The 21,963-nt window shown below is 34.6% G+C and overlaps 1 protein-coding gene across 5 annotated transcripts in view; it reads right to left on the bottom strand.

Annotated features, from left to right (window-relative positions):
- The window catches only part of baiap3 (BAI1 associated protein 3), a 139,163-nt gene that overhangs the window by 57,655 nt on the left and 59,545 nt on the right, over positions 1 to 21,963 (bottom strand). For all 5 annotated transcript variants that reach the window (XR_012401186.1, XR_012401184.1, XR_012401185.1 and 2 more), the window contains exons 3-5: positions 16,317 to 16,404; positions 5,011 to 5,088; positions 4,774 to 4,881 (exon numbers count right to left, since the gene is read on the bottom strand). Coding sequence is in view for 2 of the 5 variants with exons in the window: in XM_003198157.7 (XP_003198205.2) it covers positions 4,774 to 4,881; positions 5,011 to 5,088; positions 16,317 to 16,404 (274 nt within the window). In the remaining 3 variants the exon portion in view is untranslated. The remainder of the gene's footprint in view (positions 1 to 4,773; positions 4,882 to 5,010; positions 5,089 to 16,316; positions 16,405 to 21,963) is intronic.

Genomic DNA, 21,963 nt, shown 5'->3' with positions numbered 1-21,963 from the left:
TTGTCGTGTAAACAATTTTCACACTGTACAAAAAAAATCTACCAGATCAATTTAACATGACTCATAAATAGACTACTTATGCATTAACTAATAAAATGATAGATAATTGATTTATTTTATTTCTGATCACCTCCTAGGCCTACACACTTGATTTGGTTTTACCATTTTATCATGTATACTGTGCTTTTGTTTTTACAAAATACATATAACAAATACAACAGCACTCAGTCTTTCGCAGCTGTTCAAATACATTTGACCCCATGTGAGTCTAAATTACTAGTGAAATCTGGTCAAAAGCACTTTTGACCACTTGATGAAAGTAGGGCTGGGCGATTAATCAAAAAATAAATAGAAATCGACATTCAGAAACTAAAAATAATCTAATTTTTCCAGGTTGATTTTTTTAATTACTTCCACTACTGCGTGTGGAGTCACATGACCCTGCTCTGTTAAGCCTTGATTTATACTTCAGCCTCCTCTTTGCAGCCACATCTGATCTCAGGTCAAGTAGGATGTTTGACCCATTCTTAAGCCATACTTTGCACTACCTTTAGAAGAGATACTGCTTCTTTTCCACATTTTTTTATAAGAAAAAACATTAAAAAAAATAATTTGTTTTGTTTCCAAAAATACAAGAAAACTGTGTCTTAATTTTAGCTTTTCAGTTGTTTAATGTTCAATAAGTAATCATAGATAGTAGATAGTGTGTGTTTACTTTAATTGTTTTAAAATCAAGCACCCTTCATTCAAAAATCTCTCACCTGTAATATATGAGAATATTTACTGTACAAAACCTGTCAGTAAACTATGAGGGGGGAAAAAGCTCAATGAATCAAGATTTTGGTTTCAAGCCAAATCACCCAGGCCTAGTCAAAAGTGGACAACTCAAAAAAATGTCATGCTTAATACAAGGTGTGAAAACTGAGTGTCTTTCCTAAATCATAAGGAAAATGCAAGAGTCATTATTTTCTGCTCAGAATAATGTAAATTTCAATAGGACAAAAATAAAATGTGATTGGACAAAGTGATTCTATTTTGGATTCTAAGTGCCAAGTAATTGCACTCTTTAAAGTAAAGGCTATCGGATTGATGCCATTTCCTCCCTGAAAGAGCATTTAGTGAACAGTTCTTAAAAAAATCTCACAATCTAAAGAACCTTTTCCCACTATTACCTTTTGTGGAATGGAAAAGATTCTAACAATGTTAAAGGCTCTACACAAAACCATCATTGCCAATTAAAAAATATAATAAAGCATAAGTTTTAAGAGTGCACCTAAAAGTCTTGACTTGATGATGATTTTGAAGTCCTGGCAAATGTTTTCAAAAACAGTTTCAACGCTTTTCACCAATTTTCAATACTTAAAAAAATATTCAAACTTGCTGATAACCGTTATTTTTGAGATAGGTGCCTGTGATCAGATTGTGTCAGTGGTTGTACATTTGTGATCAGATTGTGTCAGTGGTTAAAAGTAGATTTTTTTTTCTTTTCCTTTTCAAGGAAAAACATTATAGATCAGACACTTCAAACGTAAGACCGGCTTCACCTCAGTGTTAGAGGTCTCTGAATGGAATCAGGCTCCTCCAGAGTGACAGGACGTTTCATGGGTGTAATATAAGCGCTGAACATCAATCCCCATTGGGCACAGGCTTTGATGTTTAATCATGTCTAAGACAAGAGCATCTGCTCCAACTCATAAAACCAAGTGAAAGTAAACAAACCCCGCCACCACCACCCAAGCACAATCTCTTCAAGGACTAGCTTTACCTCAAGAATGCAAGTGGTTTAAAAGCAAATGATAAAACAAATATTTTTGTCTATTTACGTTGCATTCAGAAATCAATCAGAGCATGATATTTATTTAGGTCTTGGTGGATTTGGGGAGGCACAGAGGCACAACACATATTATGATATTTGCGTTGTTATGAAAATATGAAGCAGTTTTTGAAGGATGTACACTCATATATACTAAAGCTCTTTACAGGCATCCAGTTATTCATAAGGTCCCCCTAAATTTAACATCCATGGAACATTTCATTTTATAAGAGAGTTTTGGATTCAGATTCTTACAAAAAAAAAAAAAAGAAACTGTTTGCATAATGGTTCATAGGGGCTGTTCCTTGGATTGCTCCTCCAAGTGTTGTAATGTTCTGTACATAAATATGTATTTTATGTAATTATTTATTATTTAACTTGCTCCTTGAAAAGTTCTTTGGGGAATCAAAACTGTTTCTATATTCGATCATTACAATCAGTGTTGGGAAAAGTTACTTTAGAAAGTAATGCATTACAATATTGAGTTAATCCCAAAAAAGTAACTAGTTTCATTACTTTTTATGGTAAGTAATACGTTAAGTTACTTTTGAGTTACTTTTAAGTTACTTTTGAGTAATTTTTTTTCTGATGTGGCTGAGGTTTGATCTCTTTCAGAACTTGCAGGGTATTTTTCTTTTTTAAAATAAAGGAGCTCTGCACTTAACAACACACTTTATAACCTTAATGTACCTTTAAAAGAATTGATTATAAAAAAAAAAGTTGAATAATGTTACCTTCTGAAAATTTCCGGACACTATAGGTACAGGTGCCGTGTATGCAGATTAATGAAAGTGTAAAGCAGTGTGCTTGCTACTTTTGTATTTTTGTTTTATTAGTTCTGTAAAATCACTGCCCATTGAGATTATAGTCTCCTTTTTTCATATGTTCAAAATAATGAGAATAATTTCATCACAGGAACGTAAAGCTCTACCATCTTGGTTTCTGCCTGTTTCTGCGGGGGAACTTATTCACTGAAAAAAAAATATTCCAAGGTGATTTCTTGGATTTACTAGTTATGAGTTTGTAAACTATTTATTTGGGCTGAATTTAAACAATCAAATGAAGTTGAACATTACTAAAATTGATTTGTTTATTTAAATTCAACACAAAATGTTGCTAACTTATTTTCAGTGTTCTCTCATTGAGTGTAATTCAAAGTGATTTCACTAATTATAATTCAGCAAATATTTTTTTTAAAGCGGATTAATTCATCTAAAAGAAACTCACATTTTATTTTTTTTTAAAAGTAATGCAAATATGTTTATTTTATTTTTAAAAGCAATGCATTACTTTTCTTGATACTTAAAAAAAATATTATTTTTATGTAGCTCACGTTATTTGTAATGTGATACCTTCAACACTGATTAAATGGCCTTCCTATTAAAAGAGCTATCCTAACAGATCTGTTTTTAAAGGCCATTTGGGCAACAAAATCATTGTTTCTACTTTTAGAAAATCTGCTCTTTATTTTCACTGACAGTTCCAAGAAGAACCACAAACATTTTCAATTCTACAAAATATATTTTATATAGAAAAAAAGGGTTTTCAGATGTTTACACAATAATAAAACAATATTATTTTAAGAACTTAAATGTCAAACTTTTTATCCCACGACCCTCAAAATAAAAATTTCAGTAACTCACGTCCCCCACTATCCTCAGATGTGGTAAAAAAAACATACTAACATTGCACACAATGGGGCACACACACCATTAGAAACTATATACACACAAGCATATTGATGACAAAAAGTGCAACAGGCTAACAACCATATAATTTTTTAAGTCATTATTTATTTGTTCAGTTTAATTTTAACCGGCTTTTTATTTGTATTTTGTTTATTTGTTTAGCTTTTAGTTTGTATGTTTTATTTTTTGTAACTATTAAATAATATTTTTTATCTTCTGTAGGTTATGGATAAAATATGGTGATTCTAATAGGTTAATAACAGATATGTGATTTTTGGAAATCACTAAGCGACTGCCTCTCATCAGCTTTTTAAGTCGTGATGTATGAAATCTATTCATTTGAATTGAGAAAATATTTGTTTAATGCCACTTTTTAGTCATATAACACACTAAAGTGAATTTTCTATAAAATCATAGTGTTCTCAACATCTGGACTTATTGTGATATTTGCATCACAAATACCAAAAGGTTAACAATTAAAAAAAATAATTAATTACTTCCTGGCCATCAGATATTAGGCATAGATATATACATTGTGCTTGTGATTTTTGAAAGCATTACAGCACTTTGTTGAGTCTTCCTATGCAGAGCGCTTGGACTCGGAAGCCACTTCACGTGACGTCACACTCAACAAGCGGATTGTCCCCCTGCCCCCACTTTGCACTCTCAGAAATAACGGTACAGGAGCTGTCACTGGGGCAGTGCCTTTTCAAAAGGTACATATTTGTACCTAAAGTATCCAAAATGGTACCTCAAAGATACATGTTAGATACATTTAATATTTGTAAATACCTTTGTAATACCTATGTGCTCAGGTATACCACTGTAGACTCTTTGGGTACAAATACGTATCTTTTGAAAAGGTCCCGCCTCAGTGACTGCTGCATCTTTATTTCTGAGAGTGTGGGAACCACTACATTAAGAAATACATATGGTTCTTCTATGGCATATTTGCAAAAACACTATTTTGTAACCTTTATTTTAGTTTAGTTAATCCTTTTTTAAAATTGTAATTCTCCATTGTAAAAATATATATATATATATATTTTAAGAACTGTTTATTTGAAATTATCCTCATGTTTCTCTTAAGAGCTGGTCATTAAAGATGTTGAAGAGCACGAAAAATGTTTATTATCATGCAAAAAAAATAAAAATAAACAATAAAAAAAAACCTTTCACTGAACAGACCTAAAAACTCTTTTATTTTCTTAGTGTAAAGAAAGCTTATTTAAGTGTGCTGTGTGATTTATACGATAAATAACAGTGATGCACCTTCTGCAGGTAGCTGAAAATATCCCCTTCGTTAGTGACATATTCTGGCGACGGCACCCCGACTCGATTGACCACGGTGTAGATCGCCTCCTCGTACAACAAATCCAGCTAAAAACAGAAACATTTATTTCACAACCTGTGAAGCCTCTGGAGAAAAAAAACCTGCAATGTATCACAAGAAGAAATCATGCCATTTGAACCATTCCACTGTTTTGAAAGGTTGACCAGCAGTCTCACCTCATCCCTGGTGGATTTCTCTGGAACAAAAGCCTGGTCTTTGCACTCCGGGGGTGGAAGAGCACAGCTGCTCTCCTCCTGTAAATGCATGAGGATGGAGAACCAACAGAAACAAAGATGACAGGTGAGGTGATCAATGAAGAGTGGGGAGATCATTAATTGTGCGTAACAATGAGCTCAAAGCTGCTCCAGCCATGCAGATTCGAGGGCCTCTGCGGCTGAGAGTAAGCTGGCGAGAAGAGAGTTTATGAGCCCTTTCGAATTATCCTCCGTGAAAGATGGATAATTTGATCCAAAATGTGAGCTCGTTTTCATCTGGGTTATGGTAATGGATGAAGGGAATCTTCACAATAGCGCAGCAATAAACTATCACATTTGTCAATGAACACCATTTATTGCTTAGACGGCGAAGCTACAACACAATGAGCTCTCTGAGGGAGTGATTTAGATAAATGTTCTAATCAATGACATCACAATAGAGAGTTTCAGGGAGAATTTGGGTAAAATAGAAAATTAAACAAAACACGTCTATAAAATTTTGTTAAGAAATATGCAGATACAATGTTTTGTAACACTATTTTAAGGTGTCCTCATTACACGTTCCATGTACTTATTATTGTAATTATAATTAATTATGCCCATGTACAGTTGAAGTCAGAATTATTAGCCCCCTTTTGATTTTATTATATTTTTTAAAAATATTTCCAAAATGATGTTGAACAGAGCAAGGAAATTTTCACAGTATGTCTGATAATATTTTTTATTCTGAGGAAAGTCTTATTTGTTTAATTTCGGCTAGATTAAAAGCAGTTTTTTTTTTTTTTAACCATTTTTGGGACAAAATTATTGGCCCCTTTAAGCTAATTTTTTTTTTTCAATAATCCACAGAACAAACCATCAAATACAATAACTTGCCTAATTACCCTAACCTGCCTAGTTCACCTAATTAACCTAGTTAAGCCTTTAAATGTCACTTTAAGCTATATAGAAGTGTCTTGAAAAAGATCAAGTAAAATATTATTTACTGTCATCATGTCAAAGATAAAATAAATCAGTTATTAGAAATACGTTTTTAAAACTATTATGCTTAGAAATGTGCTGAAACAATCTTCCCTCCATTAAACAGAAATTGGTGGGAAAAAAAAAATGAACAGGGGCGCTAATAATTCAGGGGGGCTAATAATTCTTCAACTGTACATGCACTGTAAAAATGTAATTGTTGAGAAAACAATAAAAAAAATATGGCAACTTGATACAATGAGAACTTTGAATTTTCTTAACAACTGTTTATTTTTTTCTCAGTGACAATTTGTTGTTACATAATTTAGTTTATTTATGCAATGTTGATCATTGTATTTTACTACTAAATAAATTCTTGTCAACACATCAACTAAAGCAACAGTTACTGCTATTGAGTATTTTTTTTCTGTTTAGTGGATGATTTATTTATTTATTTTTCAAATTTGCTAAATAAGTAAATAGTTCTAGTTAGCATATCATCCTGTTTTTAATCATTTTACTTAAAAATGAACACAAACTTCATCCATTCATTCCATTCATTTTCCTTAGTCCCTTTATTAATCAGGGGTCACCACAGTGGAGTGAACTGCCAACTTATTCAACATATGTTTTACACAGCGGATGCCCTTCCAGCTGCAACCCAGTACTGGCAAATTACAGTAATACAATATATGTAAATTATTATTCTATAACATAAATAGGTTTTGCTGACTTATGTATTTACGTTATCCCAAGTGTTTCAAAGAATTTTAACTAGTGGGAAGGACCGTGTCCTGTATCGCCTTGTAACAATGTCACACCTTTGATTTACCATTTGTTTTTATAAAGAGCAGACAACACCAATGATGCTTTATTGTGTTGTGTGTTTTATTAGACTGCTCTTTTTTAGAGGAGCATTTTAACAGAACTACAAAATGTAGTTAGTATGACAAAACAGTGCTGCTTCTTCCGCATGAGGAAAAATGACAAAACTATAAAAACTGTTTGTTTCATGTTTGAGCAGTATATATACACAAATACTGTACTGGTCAATTTCTGCCAGGGCATTACTCAATTCAATTCAATTCAATTCAATTCAATTCAATTCAATTCAATTCAATTCAATTCAATTCTGTTTTATTTGTTGAGTGCTGTTCTTCTATTATGTTTGAATTTAATGCCTGAATTTGACTTAAAATACAAAATTAAAAATAAATAAATAAAAAACAGGAAGCAGAATTTTAGTTGCAATATAATTGAATAAAGATCAAGCTGAATTCAGCAAATACTCAAATATTTTTAAATAAGTTATTATAAAATAATAATAAATTATCAAAATAGTAATAATAATAAGTAGAATAATTCAGTCATTATTTACTCACTCTGGAAGTGTTTTATTGCCAAAGACCCTTTTATATTACAAAGTGTCCTGGTCATGCTTATCCATGTACAGACCAGCATTAAGCTTAAAAAAAAGACATCATTACCAAAAAAAGGCAACATCAACTATTCCCAAGTTCTCTTACAAAAATCCTTCTCGAAATAGAAGTAACCCCCACCAGTCGCATCTTCCAGGTGGATGCTGCACAATGGTGGTGGATGAGGAGATTCCCCCCAAAAAATTGTAAAGCATTTTGAGTGTTTAGAAATGCGCTATAAATGTAATGAATTATCATTATCATTTTCCATGTACCATTTGCATTATTGTGTATATACAATGTTAAAATCTAGAGAAATAAGCAATTTTATGTTGTTTCTGTATTGTCATGCTAATGATGTCACACACCCTTGATTTACAGTTTTTTTTTATAGAGAGTAGGGAAACACCAAAAATTATTTCTTATGTTGTTTGTTTTATTTGACTGCTTTTTATAAGAGCAGCATTGTATCAGAACCTTAAAATGTATTTCATATAAAAAAATGGAGTCGCAAAAAAAACAGTTTTATGTAAATGTGCATTATTTACACAGAAAAAGTTTCGGTCATTATCTGCCAGGGCATTATCCATTTTATTTGTTTATTAATTTTCTTACAGTGCATAGTCTGGTGAACAGTAGTATGTCCAGAAGACGTACAATCAAGGTTAGGATTTTCATTAAATAAAACATTTGGTTTATTTTTCACCAAACTCTCTCGTTTCCTCATTCCAGTTCCCAGTTATGAAATCAATAGGCTCAATTCCTAGAATTGATTCCTCACTGGTGTTGTGACTCTTTTTCAATTCCTTCTCTTCAAAACCTGCCAGCAGTAAATATGCTATAAAAAGAAACTCCATCAAGCGCATGATTTATTGCTTAGACGGCACATGAACATGCCGCGTCTAACATGATGTCTACAGTCATTGCATAAAATATAAACTGTAAACAATATGCTCAAACAACCGTAACATTACAACACTGAAATAAGAGCTTGCAATTTATCTGTCAGTCAGATGTGCATGGAAGTTTCCATATAGCAACAGCTGTTGTAAACAAAAATGAAAAAAAAGAAAGACAAGCAGCGTGTTATTTAGAACTAAAAAAAAGATAATGTCCTCCACTTCATGCATCTGTTATCTTTTTTTTTCTATCGAGAGTGGCTCTCAAATCCTTTTATCGTGCACAACAGAATTCAGTAGCATGTAATGCTAGAACATGAAGTTTATAAGACTGCTTGTTTTATACACTTTAGACACAAATCTACAATTAAATGTCTATCATCTGAACATTTGCTGTAAAACAAAAGTGTAGGAAACATCCTTACAAAAGGATGTAAGTATTTGTAAGTCATATCATTTGACTTGCAAGATAACAGAATAAAACAAACACCTTCTACTAAAACCAATGTGATAAAATGCAATGCAATCAGTAATTTGCTTCTTTTATTCGGATGTTTCAGTATGACATAACTTAACTAATTGGTGTTTATTATTATTATTTCAAAGTACTTTTTGAAATCACTACTTTCCTTTTTTATTTGTGTTTTCCATACTGTCCCAACATTATCTCATTTGAGGATATATAATGATTTATTTATTTTTTGCACTTATGTGGTTTCTGAACAAGTTATAATGGAAGCAAATCATCTGAAAGTTTTCCAAAATCTACTAGACCTATGGTGATTAAAGCACAAGTAAAATAAAAAAAAAAGTAAAAATCAATAAAGACTTGACTCTTCTTAATGAATTCAATCGTAACCTTTGTGGCATGAATTAACTTTTAATGTCTTCTTGGAAATTGAGGAAACATAGTTTGAAGCCTAAAAATAAAGGATGCTTTATAGCAGGGATCATCAAACTTGTTCCTTGAGGGCTGGTGTCCTGCAGATTTTAGCTCCAACCCTAATCAAACATACCTGAACAAGCTAATCAACTTACTAGGTATACTTGAAACACCCAAGCAGGTGTGTTGAGGCAAGTTGGAGCTAAACCCTGCAGGGCACCGGACCTTCAGGAACAAGATTGCTGACCCCTGCTTTACAGGCTGTTTTATAGAACTGTCACCTAAATATTTGTTCTTCGTTTATATATCTGTACACTATCGGTCAAAATTTTGGGGTCAGTATGTGAGCTTTAAATTTATTTATTTATTTTTTTAAAGCTTATTCTGCTCACCAAGGCTTCATTCATTTAAGCAAAAATCCAGGACAAATTGTAAAATTGTGAAATGTTATTGCACTATAAAAGTAGTTTAAATATTAATTTAATTATATATTTCAGTGCTTTTAAAGATGAATTTGCAGCTTTGTTACACCAGTCTTCAGTAACATGATCCTTCAGAAATCCCTATTAAAATTAATTTGTTATTATTATTAGTTGTAGTAGTAGTAGTAGTAGTAGTAGTAAAAGCAATAATGATTGGAGTAATCATTTCATTTGAAACTACATACAATAAGAAAGCAGTTATTTCAATTGTGTATAAATATTTAACAATTTAACTTTTTTTACATTTAATAAATGACCCCTTGATGAACAGAATTATTTTCTTAATAATAATAAAAAAATAATAAACTTACCCCAAACTTTTGACCGGTAGTGTATATATATATTTACAACTTTATGTTTAGAAAATTCAATAGATAGCAATAATGTCCATCTGCTTTTAATGCATCAAGTAATGGATGAAAAAAACATAGATCATACCAATCAGATTTTGGTGAAAATTTGTAAGGTATTTGAAAAGTAGAACAAGCAAAACTTTTGGCTATACAAAGGGAATGAACTACAATCCCATGATGTTATCTAAATGATATAATTTACAATCACTTAGAAATTCATTCATTCATTTTCTTTTCGGCTTAGTACCTTTATTAATCTGGGGTTACCACAGCGGAATGAACCACTAACTTATCCAGCATATGTTTTATGCAGCGGATGCCCTTCCAGCAACAACCCATCTCTGGGAAACATCCATACACTCTCATTCACACACATACATTACAGACAATTTAGCTCACCCAATTCACCTATAGCGCATGTCTTTGGACTGTGAGGGAAACTGAAACACGCGGAGGAAACCCACACAAACACGAGGAGAACATGCAAACTCCACGCAGAATCGCCAACTGACCCAGCCGAGACTCGAACAAGCAACCTTCTTGCTGTGAGGCGACAGCTCTACCTACTGCGACATAAACAAACAAGCATACTAAGACAATTTTGAAATAAGAGTATAACTCCATAGTTTACAGTTGAAAAAGTGTGGGCTAATGGCATCAACAAAAAATATCCCTTTTTAAGAGTATATAAGCTTTTGCTAAAAACTACAGTTGAAGTCAGAATTATTAGCCTTCTTTGATTCTTTTTCTTTTTTTATTATTTCCTAAATTATGTTTAACAGAGCAAGGAAATTTTCACAGTATGTCTGATAACATTTTTTTCTAAAATGTTAAAAGTCTTATTTGTTTTTTTTAGATTAGAATAAAAGCAGTTTTCAATTTTTTTAAACACCATTTTAAGGACAAAATTATTCGCCCCTTTAAGCAATTCTTTTTTTTTTTTTCGATAGTCTACAGAACAAACTATCGTTATACAATAACTTGCCTAATTACCCTAACCTGCCTAGTTAACCTAATTAACCTAGTTAAGCCTTTAAATGTCACTTTAAGCTGTACAGAAGTGTCTTGAAAAATATCTAGTCAAATATTATTTACCGTCATCATGGCAAAGATAAAATAAATCAGTTATAAGAAATGAGTTATTAAAACTATCATGTTTAGAAATGTGTTGAAAAAAAAACTTCTCTCAGTTTAACAGATATTGGGGAAAAAAATTAACAGGGGGGCGAATAATTCAGGGGGGCTTTAACTGTGGCTCCCATCTGGAGGAAATTACTAGAATTGTTGCTTTAGGAATTGACCGCTTTAATTCAGTAAATACCACTTCAATTTTCTCCAATTACAAAAAAAAAACAAAAAAAAAAACAATCACTTGATCATGAAAAGTAGCCAACACTTTGCTAGCAATAACTGCAACACAGACTGCAGTCGGAGTTCATGAGTCCAGTGTCAGGAAAACACTGAGCGAGAGTCCTGTGTGTGTGTGGGAAGTTATTAAGAAGGGATTCACTGCTCGCCAAAAAGAGCAGCCTTGCCCATTTCGGCTTTGTTGAAGACCACGAGAAAGTCCAGACACATGTAGCGGAGCTGCAAGATACAATTTGAACTTTGCCGTATAAATGGAAAGGTTATTTTTGTCCACAGCAAAATGGTGAATCCAGACATCAGCTGTGCCATATTGTGGTGGAAGTTTATTATGATTTACAGCTTGAGAACTGGATGACTTGTGTTCTTTCTGGGCTTAATGAATCTTAATTGTACTCAGTAAATCTTGAGAATATACGTGTCTGCTTTGTATCCAGTCTCACGAGGCATTGTATTATCTGCTGCCTGTCAACAAGGTTAGGTGACATTCAAGATCATTATTACATGACATTTCCTCATTTCATTGGCACTGCCGCTGTAAGATTCAGGAGGAATTACATTTTATTTCTTTTTCACAGCTAATGAGAAGGATGGCAGTAAACCCGACTTGATTCATACAGAAAAAAATGTACTGGTGAATGTCAGGATATCCATCCATGAGGTGTAGCTGAGCAGTGTGTAGGTCGTGCATCGCAATGCTAATGATACTAAACACACACGATAATCAATAACGGAAAGGCACAACCGGAGGAATTTTGTGTTTTCCAATGGTCAAGTCAAAGTGCTGACCTTTTGTCGGATGAAATGTTGTGGCATGACCTGAAGCAGGAAATTTGAGCAGGACAGCACAGAAATCGCAATGATTGCAAGAGAAATATCTGCATGGGTTTGAGACTTTTTTAACAATGTACCAGAAAAGTGGTCAGAATAACAAATGCTTGCCTTTGTTCTGATTTAAAATCAGGACTATTCCACTAAACATCGACTTTTAGCTCTTTGAAGTGAAATTGAAAATACAAATGAATATAAACACGCACAGGCGGTTCATTCCACTGTTGCAATCCTTGATAAATCAGGTAATCAGCTAAAGTGAAATGAAATAATTATTAAAAATACATACATGTGTTTACATGTTTACAGGAAAACACCATAGGCATAATGTAAAAACTGCTTTTTATATGGTGCTACCCCTCCCACACACCTAAACTCAAACCTCACAGGAAACCTGTATCAAAATTTAAATGTCAAAAGACCCTGTTAAGTATGGTTTTAAGCATTTTGAATTACAGGCACACATTGTGTGTCCCTATAAACCATCTTAAGACAGTAAAACTAGGTCATACCCATGTCCTTATACAACTTCATGGCTCTGTAAACCACATACCTGTACACACACACATATACACATTTATTGGACGATTTGATTTTTATCTTAATACTGACCTCTTAATTACTTATTATCTTAATATTGTACACTATAAAAATGTTACATTTTAATATTGTTACTATTATTTCTCAAACATATGAATAAAGGATTATTATAGTACACTCTCAGAAAAAAAAGGTTCACGGTGGTACAAATAATGTACCTTGAGGAACAGTTTTGTACCTTTGTAAAATGTTACCTTAAATTGGTACAACAAAGACCATATATGATGCTGTTCTGTACATTTTATGGTACAATTGAAATGAAGGTACACAATTGTTCTCATATAAAAGGTACAAAAGTGTTTTGTCTTTATTACAATACCTATGAAAATAAATATGACTGAAAAGGCAAAGTGATTTTCTGAATAATTTCCATTTTAAAACATAAATCATCCTTTAAATGTATATGTTTAAAAAAACTTATGAACATAATTATTAAGTTCTATATTACAAAACAACTGGTAAAACAAAACTATAGGCATTTTAAATAAATGTTTTGTAAGCGTTTTACACTGTTAAGGTACAAAGTGTCTTGTCACCAAGGTGGTACTTCAGATTTGTACCTTTGATGAAGAAACAATATTGTATCTGCAGGTTTTAAAAACCAAAGGTACATTTTGGTTTCCCATGGTACAAATCATGTCCTTAAAGGTACAAACTGTAATGGTACAAATTAGTTTCTTCATCTTAAGGTACAATTCTGTCCCATAAAAAGGTACTGCCCCAGTGACAAGGCTTTGTACCTTTTTTGGTACAACATTGTACCTTTTTTGGTACAACATTGTACCATTTTTTTCTGAGAGTGTGTGTAGACCTACTGTAGTTTAAAATGATATATTTGATATAGACTTGGGATGGTGGACTTGAACAGACTTTAAATAGGTCCTGGTCCTCAATGCACATTGGAGTTATGACATAAGAATACAACTTATAAATTGCCATGGACCACTGCCAAAGACATTTATAAATGGGATTTGTCATTTTTAGATTCCCTTTTGCATTTTATCCAACGTTATCTATAGTAGTTATCCACTTAAGTAGTTATCAAATTATGCTGTGAATACAGAAATTGGATCTCCATACATGCAGCATGCACAAATTTCTGTGTTCAGTATGAAAGATTACACTATATTACATGCTTGTACACTCTCAGAAATAAAGGTACGAGAGCTGTCAATGGGGTGGTACCTTTTTAAAAGGTACGCATTTGTACTTTAAGAGTCCTTATTGGTACCTCAAAAGTATATATAAGTACCTAAAAAAATTAACAGGAACATATTTCTAGGTTCCAGTTACTGAACCACACTGTTCCAGTTACTATGACCATTTATGTGAAGCTGCTTTGACACAATCTACATTGTAAAAGCGCTATACAAATAAAGCTGAATTGAATTGAATTGAATATTTGTACTTTTTGGTATTAATATGTACCCTTGAGGTATTAATATGGACCTTGTCGGTACCTTTTGAAAAGGTGAACAGTGACAACTTGCGTACCTTTATTTCTGAGAGTGTAGTAATCATACCACTATTTGTAAAATGGTCAACATAGGCTCATTTAAAGAAAAAAACGTAGCCCTGTATACATTTCTGGAGATCGCAAGTTATGTAGCCAGAAGAACGTTTGGCTGCATTTCATTTTTAAAATAAATGCTATGGGGCGGTATGATGCTGTTTTTTTTCACGCTTACCAGCTGACCACTTACCTGCGCATGGACAGCTTTTTCGCTGCTACCAGTTTGTTTACTTTTTTGGATTGCTTTTTTAAAGCACTGCGGTTGGGTTTAGGGAAGGGTCAGGCGGGTCAATCAGTGCTTTTTAAAACACTTCTGGTTGGGTTTAGGAAAGGGGGAGGGTGGGGGCATCGGTCGGTTGGTCAGTCGATCAGTCAGTCAAAAGTGGACTCTAGTGGATTCGCGAGAGAACAGCAGGCGCGAATGGGACTCGCAAGAGAAATTTGAGATCTGAAAAAGCGTAAACAGTAGCCTCTGGTGGATTTAAGAAAATAAAAAAACACAAAAAAACGTAGCTCCTGGGATGCATTTTGTTCTCTCCAGAAATGTACATAGGGGTACGTAGTCAGAATGAGCCTGGGTTGGATATGGTTGTTTAAATGTTGCATGTGGCTGGCATGTTGTTAAAACTTGAGATTCAGAAAAATGTATGCATTTATTGCAATCAGAATTGCAAGATCTTTCAAAGCAAAACGATTGCTTTGTGCAACAAACTAAACATTACTTACAACTTTAAAACATGTTATTCACAGCCTAGGCAAACAGTTCTGTGGTAAAAAAAAAAAAAAAAAAAAACAAGTAGGGCTGTGTGATTAATCGAATCACAATTTGAAACGTTGCAATTAGTTTATTGCAAGAGGCTACGATATGAAATAAATATGTATTATTTAATTTGCCCCGCGCAGAGCAAATGCATGATTGCCGTCTGTATGCCTTATTATGTATGTCTTATTAGCCAACTGAGTGAGCACACTTTCATTCTGCCCAATCAGAATTATGCACCCGAACTATGCAGAATGCCCACAATAAAAAATAAAAAAAAACAATTAGGAAAGTGCGGACAAGTGGGATGATGGTGTCTGCTGCTTCAAAAGCATTAATAGATGAATTAATATCAAACAAAAACACAATATGGGAATATTTTGGTTTCAAACTCAAAGCTGTCACAGAATTGTTGCTACAGCTTACAGATTATTGAGCTGAAACTAGACTACAAAATTAAATTGCAAATCAAATCGCAATCGCACTAAATAGCTGTCAAAAAAATCACAATTAGATATTTTCCCCAAATCGCACAACCCTACCCCCAAGTGCTTCAGCCTGATTTTGCGGCCACAATACATCATGATGCAATGTAATACATAAAGGCGGAATTCACATCGTTAGGTTAATTATATATTATAAATACAGTGAGCTGCCTTTTGATGGAATAAAAACAAGCTTAATTTCATGAATTATATCATTAATTTAATGAATATATTTTCCTGATATTAAGATGTATTGTTACATCCCAAGCACACACCATAAATTCCCTACAAGTGGGTCACTGTGCTCAATGAGAGTGTGTAAAAAACAATTTCAAAACATTAATTGCTCAATTACATCTTCAGAATGGCACATTTCTGTGTAATACTTCACTAATGGGTATACAGTACAAGTGCTAATGACAATTTTATCGTGAAGAACCACTCGGAGGCAAAATCTACTCAGCCAGAATTGATTGCTGTCCCATTCAACATTTACTGCTAGAACAGTGGGAGAGAAATGCTCTTCAATAAACATCTAATTCAGGCACATTAACTCTTTATACGGTTGGAAGTGGGAGGTTGAGTTCCTGTGATCACCGAATAGAACTGCTTTAATAGCACGACCTCATTCTTCAGATTGAACACACAGGGGAAATGTGGAGACGGGGATGCACCATGGCTGGAAACGGGGATGAAATGGTGTGATGAATGTGGTTACCTCAGTTTGGCAGGCAGACAGCAGACTATCCTGTTTCTGGAGGATTTTATTCATGCGGTCAAAGAAGTCTCCGTTTCCCCTGGCAACCCTGGAAATAGAGACGGATCAGTTCAGTTGCGAAACATTTCACCCTTGTTTACATTTAATTACACGATGTGACTTCAAAAAGAGTTTCCCTTCCAGCCGAGTCTGAGCTGAATTTTTTATTTACTTCTATTTTTTGTTCCCCCTATCTCTGCTTCACTGTAATCAGTATCGCATATATGCTGAAAGCTCATCTGGACCTCTGGAGTGCTGCTCATTCACACTAACAAGATACGATGAGCAACGCTGAAAAATCTCTGACAGGCATCCAGCAAACGCTTGTTTTGGAATGGCATGTAATTACTTGAACATAGATAAATAGAGAAGTGGTAATAAACTGTCAAATTGTCAAATTTAGGCTGAAACCGAGAGCGGTGCTGACACACAACAGGATGAGGACAAATTAGCAAGAAGCTTCTACTTCCAGACAATTCAACAGAAGTAAACACTACTCTTTGTTATGCAGTAAAGATAATCTTCTCTATTCTATGCGAACATTAATGTAATCAATAAGACTTTGTAGCAGTTGTAGTGACTTAACAAATGTGTATATATTTCTATCAAACATATGTGAACATATATAATTCTTTTATGCCAGATTATTAAAATATTAACTAAAGATCATCTTCCATGAAGACATTTTGTAAATTTCGGACTGTATTTAAAACAAAACTTATTTTTTGATAGCAATATGAATTACTAACTTGATTTGCACAGATTTGCAGGCAATTTTCTTAATGTTTTGATTACTTTGAACCCTCAGATTTTTAATTTTCAATAGTTGTATCTTGGTTGAAAATATTGTCTTATCCTAACAAACCATACATCAATGTAAATCTTATTTATTTGCACTTCATCTCTCGTCTTTCACTCATAGCAAACTAATGGTTAGATGGACATGGCTAAGCAAAGTCATCAAACTGACAACCTCATTCATTCATTCCTTAATCTCCATTTCAGAGGTCGCCACAGCTGAATGAACCACCATCGAACCCACCGTATGTTTATCGTGTTACCCAGCCACAATCCAGTACTGGAAAACATTCATGCCCAGGTAGCAGAGAATTCTGGCACAGATTGGGCATAAAGCTGGCACAGCAGGCATTCATCTGGCACTAGTATACAGCGTGTGGGCCAAACATGGCCCGGGAGTTGACACCGTCTTTAAGACAGCACACAAGATTTGGGCCAGATGTTTTTTTTTTCCTTAAATTTTTTTTTTATGTATTTTAAAAGTGGGTCAAGATAGGCCAAACTTATAAATTTTTAATATCTAGGCCAACTACTACATCCAGGTCACTTTGAGAAAAAGTATGCCCATAGTGTGCTTACAATGCAATGCTTCATGGGTTTATCAATTTAATTGCAATTGTGACAAGACCTATCTGGCCCATTTCAGGCCCAGTTGAGGCCCAGTTATGAGTTATTAACTTGGCTGAGACTTTGCCACGATATGGTCTATGTTTGGCCCTTGTCTGGAAGCCAGACTTGGTCCAGTCATGTACCGTAATTCACTGCCAAACAAAACCTGATTGTGTGGGCCAGAGAAATTTTGCTATGTGGGTACACATTCATTCATATTCACACACATACATTACGGACAACTTAGTTTATTTAATTCACCAATAGTCAGGCCCGGATTGGCTAATCGGGAGAACCGGGAGAATTCCCGGTGGGCCGGTCCATTTTTTGGCCGTGAGGGCCAGTGTTTCTAGCTGGTTGCACTCTCAGCGCTTATTTTTTTTATTAATTAATTTATTTGACCATGGCCTCACTCCTTTTTTTTCATTATTGTGCTGCAGCTCCGCTCTTCTTATTTATTATCTCACAGCCCCATGAGCAAAATGCAGCCTGCAGGGTAATGATGATGTAACTATTATTCCAGCGACACACACATGCCATTGTGGTCCAGTGGTCAGCGCGTTGCGTTACCACACCTTCAATCCATGTTCTAACCTCACCTGAGTAATTCTTTTTTTTTTTTTCATTTTTATTGCTAAGACATATAAAACTGTCAGGTTGTTGAACATTTGAAGCTCTAAAGCAGCTGTTTCTTGAAAAAGAAGTAATAGTGTCATAAGAAACTGAATTGGAAATTACCTTATTTCAATATAGTCAGTCGTGAACTGAGGTGGGCCGGTCTAAGGCTTGAAACTCCACGGCTGAAAAGGAGTCCCACTCCCTCCCTGCCAATAGTGCATGTATTTGGACTGTGAGGGAAACCGAAGCACCCGGAGGAAACCCATGGCGGGAACATGCAAACTCCACACAGAAATGCCAACTGGCCAACTGGAACTCAAACCTACTACCTTCTTGCTATGCGACAACAGTACTAACCACTGAGCCAACATGTCACCCAGAAACTGACAACTTCAAAATGAAAATGTCAAAAACTAGGGTGGCCGTTCCAGTTGATCAGTACTAAACCAGCTCCTTAATTTTGACTAACCAACTCATTAAGACAAATTTCATTGGAGAAGATTCCCTTTATTGCTCCACTACTTGCCCCGAATACTTCAGCAATAAATTTCCCAATGATTATTTGATGTATTTGTTGTAAAGATAATTCAAACTTTTCTGCAATGATGAGTCATACAAAATGTTGTTACAATGTTCACCACACAGCACGCGTGTTTAATCTTGCACTGTTTTTGCACGGCAAATGTGACAGGATACACTTTAATGTCCACTTCTGTATGGATATTCGTTGTGTTAAATGCACAAAATAATCCTGATTTAAAGTCCACAAACCGGGATTGAAGCGTCATATTTTATAATTGTACTGACACGCGGCTTTAGTGATGAATTACGTAGCTATTTTTATCATCCTGAAGTTACTTTATTACAAACATGCACTGTTTAAAAAAAGTTCTAAGCTTGTAAAACTCATTCTTGATCACATTTGATAATGATTGATAATCACTTAGAGCTGAACAGATCTTTTAAATCCAGTTGCTTTGCACACATCCTATTTTGTTGATATGATTATACGTGTTACTACTGAGACATGTAAATACGCATCTGTCAATCAATTAAGTGGGCGGGGAAAACTGCACCTAAGTCACGTTGTGGTTGGCCTCAAAATGTGAGGGATTTGGATCCTATTTTAACATCAGGAAATTTAACAAAAAGAGACTTATTGTTTTTATATTACCCCAATATGACTGTGAACACACTATACATACACACAGTTCTGTCCAAACAGCTTACAAAAGATGATTTTCATCATAGGTGCCCTTTAAACAAACAACTTTTTAATACATCCTTAAATGAATTGGATTCTTCAGATAAATGTAGCTGCTGAACATTAATTTAATGCTCCACTGGTCAAACCAGCACCAAATCAAACACTAACCAGCTTGGTGCATAATGAAAATTCATGCTGGTCTTTTGAACAAGGCAGGTGATCTGTCACTTTACACAAGTAAAAAAATAAAATAAAACGGGATCAGAAACCACATGCGGCTCAGCCAAGCGAAACAAACGAACATGGTGGGAAACACTGACAGCAGATTTCAGGACTTGTTGCAGACCTTGTTGCTTTCAGTTTATCTACAGAACGCCTGCGCTCACTGGGGATTGAGGTGACAGGCCTCCCCGTCCCACTGACAAGCCTGAAAATCAACAGCTTGAAGCGCGTCCCCGCCAAAACGGCCTCCATGGAGATTAAAAAAAAGAAAGATGATGGACATTTTCCGTACTCATTAGAGTCACTGCCGCACCGCTTAAACATCATCAGCACTACAAGTATACAATTGCGCCTCGCCGCTTCTTACACACTGTCCAACTTCATTTATCTTATCGTGAGGCGATCTGGGGAAAGGGGGTGGGAAGTGGGTGAACTCCTGGACCCCTGCCACTTGCTAATTTTCCAGACACGGTCGTCATGGTGATGATAGGCCGTTCAATGCGGGATTGGTTGGCAGAGAGCAGCACCTGGGGAATATCGCACATCTCTCCGGCTCTGCCCTTGCCTGACTTCAGCAGAGTGTGGAGGAATGAGCGGGGAGCGCATTAGTATGGCCATACAGCTGTCAGACCCCCTCCCTCGGTGAACACCAGCCCTCCCGTCTCTCATTATTTATCCAGCCCACAGCACTCCAGACCATTTCTTTATCAACATCATCACAGCAGGTGAGCATTAGATACCTGCGCCCCCAGATATCCAACAGAGCGCTTCTGGGATTCCCTCATAAAATGAATTAGGCATGACACATTGAGTTCGCAGACAACCCATATAAAAATACGCTCAAAGAGGCCATGCATTATATCATTGTCAGATTAATCTAGGACCGTCTAGACAGCTTTGTTGATTCTTTTGTGAAAGAAAATTAGTTCATGAGATAGTTTTCATATTTGAAATGTTGGGTATAAAAAGATGTTAGCTAAAAGGAAGTGGTTTCACATTATTTATTTGAATTATTTGGCTAATCTCATGAACTTTTATTCAAATATTGCAAAAATATGTCGGCAAACCCCAAAGTGTCAAGGCTGAGCTGGTTAGCATAGTCTAATAAATGGATAATCATAATACATGTTTCACTTCACCGACTTCTATTTGTGTATGTAAATAAGTAAGACAGCAAACACAAGCTAATGCTAATTTTATTGTGTACCAAAGTTCAGTTTTGGTGAACTTTGACCTACAAATTTGTACCATGTCTCATATATTTACTCAGATTTCTTTGTTTTGTTTTGTTTTGTTTATATGCTTTCATCCAATAATAATTTCACTGAAGCACCTACTGGTAGATACTGTTAGTACACAATATGCATCTTTCTCCATTTGCAAACATTCAAAAGGAAGGGTCATACTTTATTTTGATGGTGAGTTTGTTGAGTTTAAGTTACATGCGTCTACATGCTGACTAATACTCATTAGATTATAAGTAGACTGTTAGGTTGGGGTTAGGGTATAAGTTGACATGCACTTGAAAAGTTTCTAATAGTCAGTTAAATGTCTGTTTAGCAGCTGTATCGTCGGAGTTTAAGCAGACAGTCTACTAATACTCAAATAGACCATCAAAATAAAGCGTTACCTATTATAGACCTTTTTTTCACATGGTAAACATTGTGACCATTTTGTGGGTTGAGTTTATGAGGATACTTGTAATTGTTCTATTTGAGGACTCAATATGTCTACTTTTTAATACATCATTCAGACGGTCATAGTTTGCACTCATTAAATAATTACTTTGTATAGCTTTATTTTACGGTCTTAGGGGATACAAAACATAGACGTTTCGGCACAATGCCTTCCTCAGTGCGTGACACAATCCTCTCACTCCACCTTTTTATCCCACAGTCAATAATATTGACATTAGTTAGGCCACTCAATAGTTAAAAACAACCTCATTTTCATTTCACAATACTGTGATTAACCACACAATAATTATTTTCATTATTTTTTAAAAGCATTATCTTCATTGCACAGGAAAATATCATTACTTTTTAATACATAAAATAATTCTTTATGCATACTTCTAAGTGTAACAGTAGTAAACTTCAAGTGCACACTTGTGTTTTTATTTTTCACTTTAAATGAACTTATGATTATACTATT

Source organism: Danio rerio, chromosome 3 (genome assembly GCF_049306965.1).
Source record: "Danio rerio strain Tuebingen ecotype United States chromosome 3, GRCz12tu, whole genome shotgun sequence".
Taxonomy (NCBI): Eukaryota; Metazoa; Chordata; class Actinopteri; order Cypriniformes; family Danionidae; genus Danio; species Danio rerio.
Note: the sequence above shows the minus strand (reverse complement) of the source record. Positions and strands in the feature narration are given on the sequence as shown.